The sequence below is a fragment of the Salvelinus namaycush genome, chromosome 25 (genome assembly GCF_016432855.1).
Source record: "Salvelinus namaycush isolate Seneca chromosome 25, SaNama_1.0, whole genome shotgun sequence".
In the NCBI taxonomy this organism is placed as follows: domain Eukaryota; kingdom Metazoa; phylum Chordata; class Actinopteri; order Salmoniformes; family Salmonidae; genus Salvelinus; species Salvelinus namaycush.
This window is the reverse complement of record NC_052331.1, coordinates 31040437-31060011: the sequence shown is the minus strand read 5'-3', so window position 1 is coordinate 31060011 and position 19575 is coordinate 31040437. Positions and strand designations below refer to the sequence as shown.

Genomic DNA, 19575 nt, shown 5'->3' with positions numbered 1-19575 from the left:
GCTGAAATTCACGAATGGCCTGCTGCACTGAGGTGGTACAGGAATACAAAACTGTGTCATCTGTATAGAGATTAATGTTACAAGTATTAACAGTGTTTCCTATGTCATCAATATACTAGGGGAATAATAATGGACTCAAAATCAAACCCTGAGGAACACCTTTTTGAATCTTAAGAAATTCTGATTTAACCCCATCTGTCAAGATGGCCTGAGTTATGTCGCCAAGGTAATTCTGAAACCATAAACAGGCTGTATATCCCAGGCCTATTCTTGATAACTTCTTCAGCAAAACAGAATGATCAACAGTGTCGAAAGCTGTTGACAGGTCAATAAACAAGGCAGCACAGCTCTTTTTATCATCCAAGGCATTGACAATATCATTAACAACTAGCGTGATTGTTGTGGTAGCACTATGCCCAGGCCTAAACCCTGATTGGTTTATATTAAGAATCAATTATCAGATAAAAAGGAACGAAGTTGTACATTTACCAAGGATTCAAGAATCTTAACTAAACAAGGTAGTCTTGAAATGGGGCAATAATTGTCAAGATCAATTGTATCCCCACCCTTATGGAGTGGTAGCACATATGCAGATTTCCATGCTTTTGGAATTCTTCCTGATAACAATGTTAAATAAAAAATGTGGGCTACTGAGCCAGCAATAAGGGGAGCTGCACACTTAAACAGACCAGGCTCCAAATGACCAGGCCCTGTGGATGTTTTTTGTCTGTCTAATGTTAACAAAGAATCCAGGACTTCTTTATCAGTGAATTTCCCAAAAAGAAAACTCCTGACCAGCATTTTCAGTATCATTCAATAGATTTCCCCCAGTATTTATCAAATATGAGGTCAATCAAAGTCAATTTCGTAGGGTCCTTATGCATTCATGCAATGTGCATGACATGTCCATACAGTAGGTTCATCAGCAAAGCATTTTGAATAGTCAGATATGACCACCAGCCATATCCTCATAACAATACTGTTAAAAAAAAAAGTTAATCAGTTATTTATTCCTGTAAGGCCTATACTGCGCCCTGTTTATTGCCCTGTAGCTGATTGATCGCGGCGTGATCATGTGAAAGATGCGTGATCGGGCGGAGACAAAGTGACGTACTTACGCAAACTGGCCAATAGCCGGCTCTGTTTTGCAGCCTATTCTACAGTACATACTGTGACCTATCCTCATTGCAGCGAAGAACAGATTAGAGATGCGAGCGAGGGTGACTGTAGCAAATACCGATGGATAGAACTGAGAATACACAGACAATGTTAATTTAGAATTCTTCATGTTTTGTAGTTTAACGTCATAGGAATTCAAATCAAATCTGTCCGTTCAAAGAGGGGGATTGTGCGAAACAGAAGGGTTTGTGTGACGTTAGATGACTAGCTAACGTTGGGCAACGGCAATCAAATCAGTTTTACTGATTTTTATAACCGACGTCGCTGATATTACGAAGTGCGCATATCGTCATACAACCCGGTCTTCCTCATTGACGCAGTCCGAAGAGTGTGCTGGTTCGGAGAATGCTAAAGAATGAGTCAAAGGGATACCTTGATTCATTTGTTTGCCGGAGGGTGAGTTATTTGTTAGGAATAATGTTAGCTAGTTAACATGACCTGACTGTCTTTTATAGAGTCAAAATAAGCTTGCATGGAGAAAACAAGACATTTTTCCAGACGCGCGTGCATGTAACATTAGCAGCTGTCACTACCCGTGCCATCCTCAGCAGCTAGTTAGCAAATTAGCTCTGTCTTGCAGCATCAAAATAGGCAACCACGGTTTAGCTAGGTAGCCAGGCGCTAGCCACTAGTTTATCACACATCGCATTATTAAATTCAATCGAAAACAGGTTGACATTAGTACACATCACACTCCACAGGGTTCGTGGTTTGCCTTAGGACAGATGAGTATGCTCGTGAATGAAGTCCACGACAGTGACGCACGAGCCTTTGTTGTCCTCGAGCAGCCGTTGACCGAGTAGCTATATCGTCGAATATCATGATTACATTTCTTGACACATATTTTTTGTGCTTTGGCATACTCCGACAGGCCTTATAAAACACACCATTGAAAGATGGATAACATGTCTTAGCCTATGCAATGCATCCTCTGTATCAACCACTATTCCCTGTATCAACCACTAACCTACAGCAATTTCTACCTTATTTGCCTTCCAAGGGTTTTCAATTGACTGGATAAGAAGGTCAGGTCAAAACAGGTTTGGATTCAATATAGCTAGCTACAACAATCAATCAATTGTATTTATAAAGCCCTTCTTACATCAGCCGATGTCACAAAGTGCTATACAGAAACCCAGCCTAAAACCTCAAACAGTAAGTAATGCAGATGTAGAAGCACGGTGGCTAGGAAAAACTCCCTAGAAAGGCAGGAACCTAGGAAAAAACCTAGAGAGGAACCAGGCTCTGAGGGGTGGCCAGTCCTCTTCTGACTGTGTCGGGTGAAGCTTATAACAGTACCAAGATGTTCAAAAGTTCATAGATGACCAGCAGGGTCACAGTGGTTGTAGCGGGTACAACAGGTCAGCACCTGAGGAGTAAATGTCGGCTTTTCATAGCCGATCATTCAGAGTTAGAGACAGCAGGTGCGTTAGAGTCTAAAACAGCAGGTCCTGGACAAGGTAGCACGTTCGGTGAACTGGTCAGGGTTCCATAGCTGCAGGTAGAACAGTTGAAACTGGAGCAGCAGCAGGTAGACAGACTAGGGTGGACTGGGGACAGCAAGGAGTCATCATGCCAGGTAGTCCTCAGGCATGTATTTGACACGCACAGGATAGGCTTGATCTGCATGTCAGTGGAAATATTGAGTGTTTACACAGGTCTCCCGGTGATAACTTCAAGTGTCAATGTACAGTAGCTAGCTTATTTTTCATTCTCATTGTAGGAAAAACACAAAAAGAAAGTCTGTTGCGACTTTGACCACACTACCTGAGTGTCTGTTTCCGTTCCTGTACTGTACATCATTGGTATCGTCAATGTGATACTGAAGTCATGTTCTACCTTTGCTACGTTGTAGACTTTCGCATTCAATACATCTTGTTGACAATGAGGACATTGGAAGGGTTGAAGGGCACCTGTCTGTAGCCTAGATTGCTGAATTGACTTGTTTTTTTGTGTTGAATCAATGTCTGACTGCTCCAAGTAAATTGATATTGAATATTTTAATCAATAAGCTTAGTGTCATTGAAAAGCAACATGTTGGTTATTGGAGCCATTCTCACAATTGGACAAGAATATTTCCTTGTCATGGAAATTGAATTCAAGTACCGTTTTGGCTCAAGTCTTAGGATAGCCTAACACTAGATAGCCTGTTTTGTCTTTCTTTTCCCCTTTGTCTTGTTTTCCATCAGCCTCTGGGCAAACTTAAAACATGTCAACAAGTAAGGCCCATCTTGTCAAACCAGATGTTTTATTTTTTATTGAGTTCTGAAAACGCAATGTTAGGGGCACAAATCGTGACAGTTACTTCAGCGAGAAGCAAATAATGGCTAAATCCCCTCGATGTTCCTCACAACAGGTCTCAAGGCCTGTGTGTCTTGTTTCCTCTCACTGTCTGTTGGTTGTACACACGCACGTGGGCGCAGGCAGCAGCAGCAACCTGGAACAGCCCCCTGAATCTGGGCCGAAGGTCGCTCTTGCCTGTATTTGGTTCGGTCTTTTGAAAGGCAGCAGCGGTAAGTGGACTCAATCCCAATACCCCCCTTAGCCCTCCCCCTCATTTTCGCGTGTCCCTTGGTGGGGGAGTGACTCTCAAACGGAGCTACTAGTGTTAGGGAGAGAAATAACCCTAGATAATGGGACATCACTATGTCACTCGTGCACAGCAGAAGCCGCCAAAAGATTCTTCTAGTGATGCACCGATGTGACATTTTTGCCCGATACTGATATTTTCCTTGCCAAAAAAACAATACCGATATATTTACAATTTTAGGGACCTTTTAAGCATTCTAGTACAGTTAAATAGTTAACACACACACATGGACGCAGCGGTCTAAGGCACTACAGTCCCTGGTTCGAATCCAGGCTGTATCACATCCGGCCTTGATTGGGAGTCCCATAGTGCGGCGCACAATGGCCCAGAGTCGTCCGGGCCGTCATTGTAGATAATAAAGGTTACACACACACACACTGACCAAAACGTTATTTTGTTGGTATTTACATATGTCCCCATTACCAGTAAAACATAATCAAAACCAATTTCTTTCACTTACTTGCTGTGCTGTTTCGTTGTTTATTTGTTCAGTTGTTTCATTCTCAACCAGGATTTCTATGGAACGCCGTTTCGGTCTTTGTGTGTCAAAAAAGATACACGTCAAATAATACTACTTGACGTGTCAAATAACACGACATCTGTTTCAGTAGCTATAGTTAGCTAGCTAACTATATAGCTAGGTGTCATCTAAAATAACCCTAATTTATAAGACAGTTATTTTTTGATTAACTTCTTACGGCTGAGATCCCGTTAACGGGATCGACTTGACAACAGCCAGTGAAAGTGCAGGGCGCCAAATTCAAACAGAAATCTCATAATTAAAATTCCTATAACATACAAGTATTTTACACCATTTTAAAGATAAACTTGTTGTTAATCCCACCACAGTGTCCGATTTCAAAAAGGCTTTACGACGAAAGCACACCATCTGATTATGTTAGGTCAGCACCTAGTCACAGAAAAATACAGCCATTTTTCCAGCCAAAGAGAGGAGTCACAAAAAGCAGAAATAGAGATAAAATTAATCACTAACCTTTGATGATCTTCATCAGATGATGTATTTTGCGACGTGAGCGGTGTGGTCAGCATGTTAGGCTATACTGATCTCTGGCACCCTCTTTAGTAATTTGTCTTCATTTTTAATCGCAGTGCTTAAAGCAACAGACAAGCTCATTTAGTTGATTTTATTGTGTTTCTATATATGGAAAAATACACGTTTTTAAAATGTTGACCAATTGATTAGACAGTAAAAAAATGATATGCGTTGTTTTTGACCCTGTTTCACACGGGATATTTTGGCACAATGTTTCTGGGGATAGTGCCGAAAAGGCAGTGCTAACTCTGCTGCAGGGCCAGCTATCCCTGGGCTAAGGTTGCTGCTAGCTCACATTAGAATGTGCAAGTATGAACACTCGCTTAGGCCCGGGCTAAAATCTCCCTTAGCCCCGGGCTAAGGAGCAGTGTTAATGCGCCCAAAGAGTATGCTTTCTACACAGCCCGTGTTTGAGGTTCATTGACAAATATTGTTTGAAAGCGGAGGTGGGAAAGCCTGTAGCCTAGCAACCACAGACGCCAGCCTACACCAACAGACAAACCATGTCAAGGCGTTCATTACAGGCAGAAGGGCCACCACCTTAGTTTACACATTGTCACAGACGAGTAAATCCAGTTCAGTCTCCCCAGGTTACCACTGTTAGTGTCTGTATTTACAGTTGCACGTTTTATGTTCACCTAAAGTTGCATAGTCCGTGTTCTTAATCTGGCCCAGATCCAGCTGCTGCTAGCAGGGAGCTCAATGAAAATCAACCTTGTTGTTTCCAGAAATATCAGGTCTAGATGTGGGTGGGTCTTTCCCTACTTCTCAACAGCATTGTTGGACCTTTCAAGTTTCAAGTTTATTTTTTTTATTTTATTTTATTTTATTTTTTTCCCAATGAAGTCAATGAAGTCAACTGTGAATGATCCAGCATTAAAACTTAAGAGATGTTATGGCCAGTTTAGTATCAAAAAGCTTCAGAAAGTGTATATACATCATCCCTCTTGGCGTTTTTCCTATTTTGTTACGTTACAACCTGTAATTTAAATTTATTTTTATTTGGATTTCATGTAATGGACATGCACAAATAGTCCAAATTGGTGAAGTGAAAGAAATTACTTAAAAAAAAATATATATATATATATATATATATATATATATATATATATATATAAAAAAATAATAGAAAATGGGAAAGTGATGTATGTATTCGACCGCTTTGCTATGAAGCCCCTAAATAAGATCTGGAGCAACGAATTACCTTGAAGTCACAATTAGTTAAATAAAGTCCACCTGTGTGCAATCAATCGAAGTGTCACATGAAGTGTCACATGAAGTGTCACATGAAGTGTCACATGAAGTGTCACATGAAGTGTCACATGAAGTGTCACATGATGTGTGGTTATAAAGTCTAAATATTTCTGTTACATTGCACAACCTTCATTGTTATGTCATAATTATGTAAAATTATGGCAAATTAGTTCGTAACGAGCCAGGCGGCCCAAACTGCTGCACATGACTCTGCGTGCAATGGACGCAAGAGAAGTGACACAATTTCCCTAGTTAATATTGCCTGCTTGAAAATAAAGGAGAGCCGCACACTCTAGGAGCTCAGATGCAAAAATGTAATATCCAACGTCTCGACAGCCAAGCTGTCTTCATCAGGGTTTTATATATACATTTTTGCATCTGAGCTCCTAGAGTGTGCGGCTCTCCTTTATTTTCAAGTTTTCTACTCCGCTAGCCAGCACCTCGCCTAAATAGGTGTGTGTTTCTTTTTCTTCAATGTTGCCTGCTAACATAAAATAAACTGAATATGCAGGTTTAAAAAAATATACTTCTGTGTATTGATTTTAAGAAAGGCATTGATGTTTATGGTTAGGTACATTCGTGCAACGATTGTGCTTTTTTCACGAATGCGCTTTTGTTAAATCATCCCCTGTTTGGCGAGGTAGGCTGTGATTCAATGATAAATTAACAGGCACCGCATTGATTATATACAACGCAGGACAAGCTAGTTAACCTAGTAATATCATCAACCATGTGTAGTTAACTAGTGTTTGTGAAGATTGATTGTTTTTTATAAGTTTAATGCTAGCTAGCATCTACCTTGGCTCCTTGCTGCACTTGTGTAACAAGTGGTCAGCCTGCCACGCAGTTTCCTCATGGAATGCAATGTAATCGGCCATAATCGGCGTCCAAAAATGCCGATTACCGATTTGTTATGAAAAATTGAAATCGACCATGCTGATTAATCGGTCGACCTCTAATTGAAATGTTTTGGAATGGCTTAGTCAAAGCCCAGACCTCAGTCCAATTGAGAATCTGTGGTATGACTTAGATTGCTGTACATCAGCGGAACCCATCCAACTTGAAGGAGCTGGAGCAGTTTTGCCCTGAAGAATGGGCAAAAATCCCAGTGGCTAGATGTGCCAAGCTTATAGAGACATACACCAAGAGACTTGCAGCTGTAATTGCTGCAAAAGGTGGCTCTACAAAGTATTAACTTTGGGGCGGTGAATAGTTATGCACGCTCAAGTTTTCTTGTTTGTAACGTAACAAAATATGGAAAAAGTGAAGGCCTGAATACTTTCCGAATGCACTGTATCTACTTCCCCAGAGTCAGATGAACTCGTGGATACTATTTGTATTTCTGTGTCCAGTATGAAGGAATTTAGAGGTAGTTTCGCAAGCCAATGTTATCTAGCGTTACCCATAGCCCAATGGTTGGAAGTCTATCTACTAGCATGCTAGCTTCTGTGATATCTGAGAAAATCGGGGTGTTACATTTGCCCAGTTTTACTTTCGTGCCGGCTCTCCCCTACTTTTTTGCATTGTAATTTATTTGTTTAATTTCATACTTATTTTATCTATTTGGTATTTGTTAGCCTATTCAAATGTGGATTATACTTGTTATAGATTTATAATTTTGCATGCCTATTCGATAGTCAACAAAGCGCAAGTTTGATAAGCCTGTTCGTTTTATATAAAAAATTATTTGTTTTATGTGATTGTTTGCTTTGAAATAATGCACTGTTCATAATGGCTATTCAAAATTAAATTTGTTTGACAACTCTGACACATTTATTTTTTTGGTCCCGTTTATCAAAAGCACTGCTGTGGGAGCTTATGTAGGCTAATGCCAAGTGTGCAATTCAAGGATATGAATAAACACTTCGACAATAAAATAAATGTTAGGTGATAAGTTTAATTTACACAGATAACGTTTACTGCAAAGTTAATTGACCGTAGCCTAGTATAGGTCAATATTATTGGCTGTTTGGTTTGCAAGGAGGGATTTTCCAGCGGCACACTTAGTTTTTTCCTAAAGCTTTGGTCAGGTGGACGGCAGAAACCTCCAATTTGATTATTCTCTTGCAAAAATGTTCTCCCATTACCATACCATGTTTTTATTTAGGCTATTTACAAACAACATAAGACTTTCTGAGAACTCGGTTACTGGCCTCTTAGATTAATTGTACTCTTGCATTATGTTAATAACAGGCTACCTACCTACGACATGTTTATTGAAATAGGTAGGTAATTTGGCATGTCGCCCAGCTGTGCGCTGCCCGACTCCGGCGGTGCCAGTCAAGTTCAAATAGGCTAAACTATCGTCTGTCACATAACGATGACTGTCAAACATTGTTGATTTCCAATTTTACCATTATCACCCAGTTATTTATATATATATATATATATATATATATATATATATATATATATATATATATATATATATATATAAATAACTATATATATATATATATATATATATATATATTATTATTTTTATATTACACACAAGTAATTAAGACAAAAACAAGATTCAGTGTTGCGGTAAAGAGTGAAATGACAAAATATAATTTAACTTAAAATATATTTGCTTTCAGTGTTTTACTCAGGCCATTTCATCAGGTGAGCAATGTAAAAAAAATATTACATAGATTTTGTTTATTTTGAGTATTTCTGGGACTTTGAAAACTTGCGGTAATGAGAACTTTTGTGTTGGAAATTGTGGTAAAAAGCATAATATCTGGTCAATAAACAATTATGAAATGGATAAATACAGATCCTAATCTTAGTGATCCGAGAGCAATTATGAAATGGATAAATACAGATCCTAATCTTAGTGATCCGAGAGCAATTATGGGGTTTCTTGTTTTTGTAAAAAAAATAAACACCCTTGTGTACTCTTTGGCTATTCTGACCTGCTTGTCTTCCTCCCATCCTATTTCTTTCTCTTACCCCATCTAGGTGTGGGGGAACAGTGGGTGCTATTCTGACTTGTCCACTGGAAGTGGTAAAGACCAGACTACAGTCCTCTCATGTCACCTTCTACATCTCTGAGGTGCAGCTCAGCACTGTCAACGGGGCCAGTGTGGCTCGCATGGCCCCCCCGGGACCCCTCCACTGCCTCAAGTAAGTTCACTAACACACAGGGGTCACAGAGAATAGCCTACACATTCCATTGTTTGGACAGGGTTTGTTGGGTCACCGTTTCAGGAAGACTAGAAGTTTCTCGCCACGTTTCACTCAAGGCCACCTACAGTATCTTACATGCCCTTTTGACACTATTACTTAACGCCCAATGACTCAAAGATGAGTTACTGTAGATGAGTGTTGTCAGACAAACGTCTTTTGACTTTTCCTTTTTAATGGTCATGAAGCGGTCGTCTTTTTATTGTCCTCTAAGGTTAAAGTTTACTCCCCCCCCCCCCCCCCACAAAAAAAAGGCAACGACAGTTTGTCATAGCTAAAGCAAGACTGTCATAATAGACGAAGGTCTGGGAATCTTGCTTTGCATTTCAGCATTTTGATTGCATCAATATGGGTTTCCCACACATATTGAACCACATAGCGGGGTTCTATAATCTCAGATTGGGGATGTAGCCTAGCATTCTTCATTTTTTTAAATTTTATTTTATTTATATATTTTTTTCACCTTTATTTAACCAGGTAGGCTAGTTGAGAACAAGTTCTCATTTGCAACTGCGACCTGGCCAAGATAAAGCATAGCAGTGTGAACAGACAACAACACAGAGTTACACATGGAGTAAACAATAAACAAGTCAATAACATAGTAGAGAGAAGAAAAAAAAAAGAATCTATATACAATGTGTGCAAAAGGCATGAGGTAGGCAATAAATAGGCCATAGGAGCGAATAATTACAATTTAGCAGATTAACACTGGGGTGATAAATCATCAGGTGATCATGTGCAAATAGAGATACTGGTGTGCAAAAGAGCAGAAAAGTAAATAAATAAAAACAGTATGGGGATGAGGTAGGTAAATTGGGTGGGCTATATACCGATGGACTATGCTGCAATCGCTGCAGCGATTGGTTAGCTGCTCAGATAGCAGATGTTTAAAGTTGTTGAGGGAGACAAAAGTCTCCAACTTCAGAGATTTTTGCAATTCGTTCCAGTCGCAGGCAGCAGAGAACTGGAAGGAAAGGCGGCCAAATGAGGTTTTGGCTTTAGGGATGATCAGTGAGATACACCTGCTGGAGCGCGTACTACGGGTGGGTGTTGCCATCGTGACCAGTGAACTGAGATAAGGCGGCGCTTTACCTAGCATAGCCTTGTAGATGACCTGGAGCCAGTGGGTCTGACGACGAACATGCAGCGAGGGCCAGCCGACTAGCGCATACAGGTCGCAGTGGTGGGTGGTATAAGGTGCTTTAGTAACAAAACGGATGGCACTGTGATAAACTGCATCCAGTTTGCTGAGTAGAGTATTGGAAGCTATTTTGTAGATGACATCGCCGAAGTCGAGGATCGGTAGGATAGTCAGTTTTACTAGGGTAAGTTTGGCGGCGTGAGTGAAGGAGGCTTTTTTTGCGAAATAGAAAGCCGACTCTCGATTTTGATTTTGGATTGGAGATGTTTGATATGAGTCTGGAAGGAGAGTTTGCAGTCTAGCCAGACACCTAGGTACTTATAGATGTCCACATATTCTAGGTCGGAACCATCCAGGGTGGTGATGCTAGTCGGGCGTGCGGGTGCAGGCAGCGACCGGTTGAAAAGCATGCATTTGGTTTTACTAGCGTTTAAGAGCAGTTGGAGGCCACGGAAGGAGTGTTGTATCATTGCTGATAAGGCAGAAATATCCCTTATCATATTGGACAAGTACAAGTTGTTGTATAGCATACTTAAATCTGCATCACTCACTTGTAAAAATAGAATGAGAACAGGGCTTACTGTGGTTCTGTTTTGGTTTGCTGTGGAACTGCCCACGTAAGTATAGTAGAGGGAAACTTTCCCTTTTGCCTTAGTTAAAAAAACAAAAAAACATTTGGTCTATACCACTGCACTGTGACTATTCCAACTCTCCTTCCTCTCCTCCATATTGCTAAGGGAAAACATTAACCCCTTAATCTTCTCCTTTCGTATTGCTCTGTAAAAGCTCTCTGCTGATCGGACTAGAATAGAGGCTGAAATACATAGAGGACAAGGAAATAGACACGTTGTTCTTTGCAGCTGTTATTGTAATGTGGACAGTGGCACAGTGAATGAATGTCCCTCATATACCAACAGCTGTTTAGATGCCCTCACCTTCAACATTTTCCACACCATGGGGACAGGAGGCACAACCAGTTTCATAACTGGCGTAGTGAAGGGAGCATAAAGCTAGGGCTGACACGGTAATCGTGTAACCAACAATTATGGACAATTTTAATACAAAACAATATATATTTTCAAGTCGACAAACTACCCAAAAGCAGTAAAGTAAAAGTAAGCCTGGTTCACATCTAATAGCTGATGTTTATTTTTTATTTTTTACAAGGCGAGAGGAGACATGATGATCCAGTTTTAGAATTTTGTGTTGTGGAATGAACAACTGACTGAAGACGGCAAGACATGCGGTTGACTCCGTTTCCGCGGTAACATGGACTCTTTACAACGTGATGAAATTGTTGCTTCTTGTTTTAGCAAGGCGTTGTGGCAAACGTTTGTGTGTGTGTATGTGTGCGCGCGTGCACACACGGCGAGGGTAAAGCTGTTGCGTACTGTTTTGTTAGAAAAATAGTTGGACAGATGACCACCAAATGAAGTTTCATCAACTGTCATTATGGGGTATTGTCTGTAGATTGAGGATACATTTTTAAAAAAAGGCTGCAAAGTAACAAAATGTGGAAAAAGTGAAGGGCGGAATACTTTCTGAATGCACTGTATCATGAAATACATGCACCCAATGGCTTACCAAGAACAGGGCCCAATCTGACAGAAAAATATCTTCAAGCCATCCCCTCTACTAGCTGTCAGTTTAGCTAAACAGTAAACACAGAACACCTCCCCCCTCCTGCAGCACATAGTCTGGAGCAAAGGAGAGGAGAAAATATGCATATTTTTGGGCTATTTGACCGATTTCTATAACGATGACCGTGGTCATTTAGCTGTCAAATAACCGTCATCCAAAATTCCTTGACTCACAGCCCTACATACAGTTTAAGGGGTAATACCAAATACATTGGGCCATAGACCTTGTAGTTGTATGGGCATATAACTTTCTTCACAAGGTCTGTTCAACAAATCTTGACCATCCAACCAAACATACTCTTTTTAGACATAATTAGGTGTCTCAAATGCCCCCTTTTCAGTTAATATATTAACCTTGAATTCAAGTAGCTATGTACAGTTGAAGTCGGAAGTTTACATACATTTAAACTCAGTTTTTCACAATTCCTGACATTTAATCCTAGTAAAAATTCCCTGTCTTAGGTCAATTAGGATCACCACTTTATTTTAAGAATGTGAAAGGTCAGAATAATAGTAGAGAGAAATATTTATTTCAGCTTTAATTTATTTCATCACATTCCCAGTGGGTCAGAAGTTTACATACACTCAATTCGTATTTGGTAGCATTTCCTTTTAATTTGTTTAACTTGGGTCAAATGTTTCGGGTAGCCTTCCACAAGCTTCCCACAATAAGTTGGGTGAATTTTGGCCCATTCCTCCTCACAGAGCTGGTGTAACTGAGTCAGGTTTGTAGGCCTCCTTGCTCACACACACTTTTTCAGTTCTGCTCACAGATTTTCTATGGGATTGAGGTCAGGGCTTTGTGATGGCCACTCCAATACCTTGACTTTGTTGTCCTTAAACCATTTTGCCACAACGTCGGAAGTATGCTTGGGGTCATTGTCCATTTGGAAGAGCCATTTGCAACCAAGCTTTAACTTCCTGATTGATGTCTTGAGATGTTTCTTCTTCATTATATCCACATAATTTTCCTGCCTCATGATGCCATCTATTTTGTGAAGTGCACCAGTCAATCCTGCAGCAAAGCACCCCCACAACATGATGCTGTCACCCCTGTGCTTCACGGTTGAGATGGTGTTCTTCGGCTTGCAAGCATCCCCCTTTTTTCTCCAAACATAATGATGGTCATTATGGCCAAACAGTTCTATTTTTGTTTCATCAGACCAGAGAACATTTCTCCAAGAAGTATGATCTTTGTCCCCATGTGCAGTTGCAAACCGTAGTCTGGCTTTTTTTATGGCGGTTTTGAAGCAGTGGCTTCTTCCTTGCTGAGTGGCCTATCAGGTTATGTTGATATAGGACTCATTTTACTGTGGATATAGATACTTTTGTACCTGTTTCCTCCAGCATTTTCACAAGGTCCTTTGCATCTGTTCTGGGATCAATTTGCACTTTTCGCACCACAGTACGTTCATCTCTAGGAGACAGAACGCGTCTCCTTCCTGAGCGATATGATGGCTGCGTGGTCCCATGGTGTTTATACTTGCGTACTGTTGTTTGTAAAGATGAACGTGGTACCTTCAGGCATTTGGACATTTCTGCCAAGGATTAACCAGACTTGTGGAGGTCTACAATTTGTTTTCTGAGGTCTTGGCTGATTTCTTTTGATTTTCCCATGATGTCAAGCAAAGAGGCACTGAGTTTGAAGGTAGGCCTTGAAATACATCCACAGGTACACCTCCAATTGACTCAGGCTAATTGACATCATTTATCAGAAGCTTATAAAGCAATGACATAATTTTCTGGAATTTTCCAAGCTGTTTAAAGGCACAGTCAACTTAGTGTATGTAAACTTCTGACCCACTGGAATTGTGATACAGTGAAATAATCTGTCAACAATTGTTGAAAAAATGACTTGTCATGCACAAAGTAGATGTCCTAACAGACTTGCCAAAACTATAGTTTGTTAACAGGAAATTTGTGGAGTCATTTGAAAAACGAATTTTAATGACTCCAACCTAAGTGTACGTAAACTTCCGACTTCAACTGTATCATCGAATGCCTCATCACCATAACAGCCAGTTCATTGATTAGATACAAAGATTTCCCTTCTCGTGAAATATCACTGAAGCCCCTTTTTTAAAACATTAGATTTTTTATTAAGATGGCTGTAGTCAGGTTTTGGCTGAAGGCTTCGTTCTGTTGGATCACCGCTCTGCTGCAGTGTTCTTGGGCCTGCTTTCCCCCCCTTTTCGCTATCAGTCAACCACCATGCTTCTGCCCTGGAAGCACTAACTGAAACCCAACACCACCACTAAGCAGCACAGGGAGAAGAAAACAACTTGCAGAAGTGGGTCACCACCGAATGCAGTGCAGGCCAAATCACATTTAGAACAGAGTCGCTCTGTATGAGCAGTCCTGACTGTGTAGTAGACTGAATTCGCAGTTCAATCTAGAGGCCTTAATCCTTGAATTGAAGCTTAGCTCTCAGTCACTGCTTTGAATATCTCCATGAATTAGGTTAATGGTGGAATAACCTTGGGTGACACTAAACAGCATGAACCCCATCATCAGCCATTACCATGTTATGTAGAGCAGCTCATTGCATTGCTGACCTTTTTATAAGTTCACATTTACATTTTAGTCATTTAGCAGATGCTCTTATCCAGAGTGACTTACAGCAGCAATAAAGGTTAAGTGCCTTGCTCAAAGACACAATTACAGATTTTCACCTAGTCTACTCAGGGATTTTAACCAGGGACTGTTCCGTTTCTGGCCCAATGTTCTTAATCGCTAGGCTACCAGCCGCCCTAATAACGTCTTGTCTATATTCGAGGCCTGCTGTCTTACCTGGGGCTGTCTTACCTGGGGCTAACTGGTCGGGAGCCCACCTAACCCTAGCTGACTGAGCCAGATCGTTGTATGTGAATAGACACCGGCTGGAAAAGCGGTTTTAACCAAACAGCATTCAGGATTAGAACAACACACTGTGTAAAAAAAATAAAAAAATAAAAACTGTCACATGACTCGTCACATACACAAATGCTGAAATGCATCATCAGCTAGCTATATTGATCTGTTTTGACACTTTTGGTTCCTTTCATCCATCTTGCAAAAACACACAGTATCAGGAAATGTACCATAAATGCATCTGTTTATTACTGTATTCGTCGCCAATGGACAATTTTAGGCAACGGCCGATGTGCTATGGTCATGGCAGACTGATTATCCACATTGGTACTAGCCCACTATCTTGACAGCCATCTTTTCTTATGTTTCAGTATATCAATAATCAACACTTTGCACTATGCTAGCTATTCATACACCTCTCCCTCTCTCCCTCTACAGGTTGATACTGGAGAAGGAGGGACCGCGCTCGCTGTTCAGAGGCCTTGGGCCCAACCTGGTGGGTGTGGCTCCTTCCAGGTATGACCTCACTTCCGGTGCAATAATTTGTCCTGTTCTGCTAGCATTTTCTTGTCCTTCTGTGTAGGCTACTTTATGGAGTTTGTGGCTAGGATACCTAGATTTATTTTGTATTTGGTTTTCCATTATTTGACCTTGGTGATAGCAATTCCTTTTTGTAACCACATTGGAGGATGACACAATTACCATAATTTTACATAATCTTCTTCCGGGTAACCTCCCCAAAATGAATTTCTGCAGTTTAATTTCCAGTAAAATTTCACTCCCTCCCTGTCCTTATCTTCCATCTCCACAGGGGCATTATTCACACTCCCTAGTGGTAGAACCTAGACTGAAATGACTGTTCTGAGTGTTAGCCCTATTACGCAACAGCAGCCTCCTGGTCCAGTCTGTTAATCACAGTCACTGTGGGCAGAGTAGCGGCTGTCCACTGGGTCATGGCTAGAAGGGATACAGCTTTTGTCAAATTAACGACAGATTTTACTTTGCGTAGCAGGTTAGGAGAATTAGGTTAAGGTTAGGAAAAGGGTTAAGGTTAGCTAAAATGCAAAAAATGCTCTTTGTCAATGTTTATTTTCTTTTGAGTATCTGAATTTCTCTTTCCTTCTCTGTATGTAGATCATCTCTCTCATTCTGCCAGTCTGGCCCTCTGTGGGGCGTTAAATGCCCTTGACGGTCTTCCCTGTTTCCGGCTGTGTATTTGTGTCAATGGCTGTGCCTTTGTGTGTGTGTAGTCTTCTGTGACGGGTTTTCCGTGAGGAAAATGTGAAGCCGAAAAACGTGCCCGGAAAGATTTAAATTTACCAGCCATTTGAGAAATGTACCAGACCCGTCTGCGTTGGGTGCATAACCCATTAGGGCATCAACACACGGTGTTCAGAATGACAGAAATCACATTTACACTGTGGTAATGCATCTGAACAGAACATGCAACTACTGTAATGAAGCAGACAATAAAACTTAATTTTCAAACATTTGCCAAAAATGCCATTCTAAACAGCGCACTTGGAAAAACACGATTCAAACAGTGCACCTGCAGAGGTTCCAAGTAAAAACTTAGAAAGAGGGGGAATCTAAAGATCCAACAACTAGGATGGGTTGTTAATGACTAGGGTTGTGCCTTTGGCTTCTGGACAATGAAATAAAGTTGATATTAAAACCAATCGAACAGGAGAGAGATGGCATAGTGGTCGGTCCTATAGGGAAGTAAATGGAAATGCATTTGCCAAAATTATATAATTACTCCTGTCTATACAGAAATGGAACAATTCAAAATACTTCACCAGAAAGCATAACTTCGCCACAGAGGACTCGAGGATCATTCATTTTTTTTTTTTTGTGTGTGGATTGTTTCAAGTTACAAGCTCGTAGGCCTATGCTTATTTGAGAAGCTGCCAATTTGGGCAGTGCGTGAGGCAATAGGCCTAGTTGATTATTGCTTTCAGTGAAAACCATCTAAAAAATATGTGACAAATGTGTCTTGGGTATAATTTAAAATGTTGAGACGAGGAAGGAGAGTGGTGTGTGTGTGGTGACGATATAGGCAAGTCTCTCCAGAATGGTTCAGCAGTCTTCCTCTTATTTATTTTGCATTCATTGTGTGAATTGTTTGCCCTTTTTGGTTTTATCAATTTCCCCTTACATACAAAAGTATGTGTGCATCTGCTTGTCGAACATCTCATTCCAAAATCCTGGACATTAACATGGAGTTGGTCCCCCCCCTACTTTGCTGCTATAACAGTTTCCACTCTTCTGAGAAGGCTTTCCACTAAATGCTGGAACATTGCTGCGGGGACTTGCTTCCATTCAGCTACAAGAGCATTAGTGAGGTCGGCCACTGATGTTGGGCGATTAGGCCTGGCTCGCAGTTGGCGTTCCAATTCATCCCAAAGGTGTTCGTTGAGGTCAGGGCTCTGTGCAGGTCAGTCAAGTTCTTCCACACCGATCTCGATAAACCATTTCTGTATGGACCTCGCTTTGTGCATGGTGGCATTGTCATGGTGAAACAGGAAAGGGCCTTCCCCAAATTGTTGCTACAAAGTTGGAAGCACAGAATCACCTAGACTATCATTGTATGCTGTAGCGTTAAGATTTCCCTTCACTGAAACTAAGGGGCCTAGCCCAAACCTAACTTTACAGTTGGCACTATACATTGGGGCAGGTAGTGTTCTCCTGGCATCCGCCAAACCCAGATTCATCCTGTCGGACTGCCAGATGGTGAAGTGATTCATCAGTCCAGAGAACGCGTTTCCACTGCTCCAGAGTCCAATGGCGGCGAGCATTACACCACTTCAGCCGACGCTTGGCATGGTGCACTATGCACTTGAGCACTCGGCGATCCAGTTCTGTGAGCTTGTGTGGCCTACCACTTCGCGGCTGAGCTGTTGTTGCTCCGAAACGTTTCTACTTCACAATAACAGAACTTACAGTTTACCGGGGAAGCTCTAGCAGGGCAGAAATTTGACGAACTGACTTGTTGGAAAGGTGCCATTCTATGACGGTGCCACGTTAAGTCACTGAGCTTAACGTGGCACCGTAAGTAAGGCCATTCTCCTACCAATGTTTGTCTATGGAGATTGCATGGCTGTGTGCTCAATTTTATACACCTGTCAGCAACGGATGTGGCTGAAATATCCGAATCCACTAATATGCTGCCCAGAAATGTAGGAAAGTGTTTTTTTTAACATCTTTTTATTGCAAATGATAATATATAAAAATTATTGTTCCTCACACTAAGCTATTTGAAAAATCTTTACAACAATCTCCCCCTTGATAATCACAATGGAAGTTATAGGCCTACTGAAAGAGCAATGGAAGTTATAGGCCTACTGCTGCATTGGCCTATAGGCTATGAGTTCCATAAGCTCATTTCTTTAGCTGCCAATGGATCACAGTGACCATATGGCATAGGCTGATGATCTCGCAGTAATTGACTTTTAACTTAGGGTTGGAACCGGTTCAAGGAACAGAACCAAAAACTGGAAAAAAATGAAATTGTTTGAAAAACAGAACCCTAACTGAAAAATAAAGTGATCTATACTCTTCCTGGAACAGAACTGTTATTTTAGAAGCATGTGAACCGGTTAATAACTTTATTTTACATTCCCACAGAAATTGCAACAAAGCGCCTATGCCAAGCCCTCTGTCACTCAAACTTATGCTGCGTTCACGTGCTAGTCGGAACTAGAAAACTTGAAACGCAGTACGTGTATAACTACAACCAATTAACTATAACCAACGTCTGCCTGCCAGCTCGAAGTGTGTGTGGGTTACCTGCCGCTCCCTTCTGAAGCATAGGTTGCTGTAGCCTACTGACAATGTTATAAGTGTAATTCAGAAATTAGGGAGAGATGTTTTTAATTACAAAAATAATGGATCTACTTTTTCAATGCTAGTTAAGGATACTATAGTTATCACGTTTCACATAAGATTTATTAACTACAAAAAGGTAAGATGTTTTTAATTATTGTGCTGCTCCGCACACACAGGCTTGTTGACTAGCTAGCTAATGTTTGCTCTGGTCCAACATTTAAACTAACTCGGAAGCCCAAATTTATTCAAAGCTCCTCCATAGAAGCCGCTCCTCTGTAGGTATAATTCTGTGGGCCTGATTCTGATCATGCACGTCGTTACAACGATGCCCAGTGCTTCAAGGCAAGCTTCTTCCATCCTCTATCGCGCTCTCCTCACCCTCAGTTGCATCTCTTGACCTACACTGTAACTGGCAGCTGTGTGTGTGCGTGTTTGTCTTTCATTATGATTAAACCATACTGTTATGGCAAAATAAATTTTTTGCTCTTAACGACTTACCTATACCGATTTTAAATCGCATACGCGCTCCACAGCAAGCTACTCCATCCGCACTGATTGGTGAAGTAATTTAATGTTGCGCTAAATGTTAATATTATTTTTAAATATGAACAGAAACGAACGATCTCAACCAATACTTTGTTGGTGTTAGAACCTGGTTCATAAATGTATTTTGGTGGTTGGAACACTGGAATGGAACGCAAAAAAGGAGGTGGAGAGGTAGGGAAGGAGGACGGTGGGAGGAAAGCGGGGAGGACGGTGGGAGGAAAGCGGGGAGGACGGTGGGAGGAAAGCGGGGAGGACGGTGGGAGGAAAGCGGGGAGGAGGAAAGCGGGGAGGACGGTGGGTGGGTGGGTCGGGGAGAGGGAGG

General features: G+C 41.1%; 1 protein-coding gene across 1 annotated transcript in view; it reads left to right on the top strand.

Annotated features, from left to right (window-relative positions):
• The first annotated feature begins 1194 nt into the window (after positions 1–1194).
• Positions 1195–19575, top strand: part of LOC120020474 (solute carrier family 25 member 36-A-like) — a 32888-nt gene continuing 14507 nt past the window's right edge. The window contains exons 1-3 of the mRNA XM_038964173.1: positions 1195–1575; positions 9024–9188; positions 15318–15395. Of these exons, the coding sequence (XP_038820101.1) occupies positions 1535–1575; positions 9024–9188; positions 15318–15395 (284 nt within the window). The 5' untranslated portion in view covers positions 1195–1534. The remainder of the gene's footprint in view (positions 1576–9023; positions 9189–15317; positions 15396–19575) is intronic.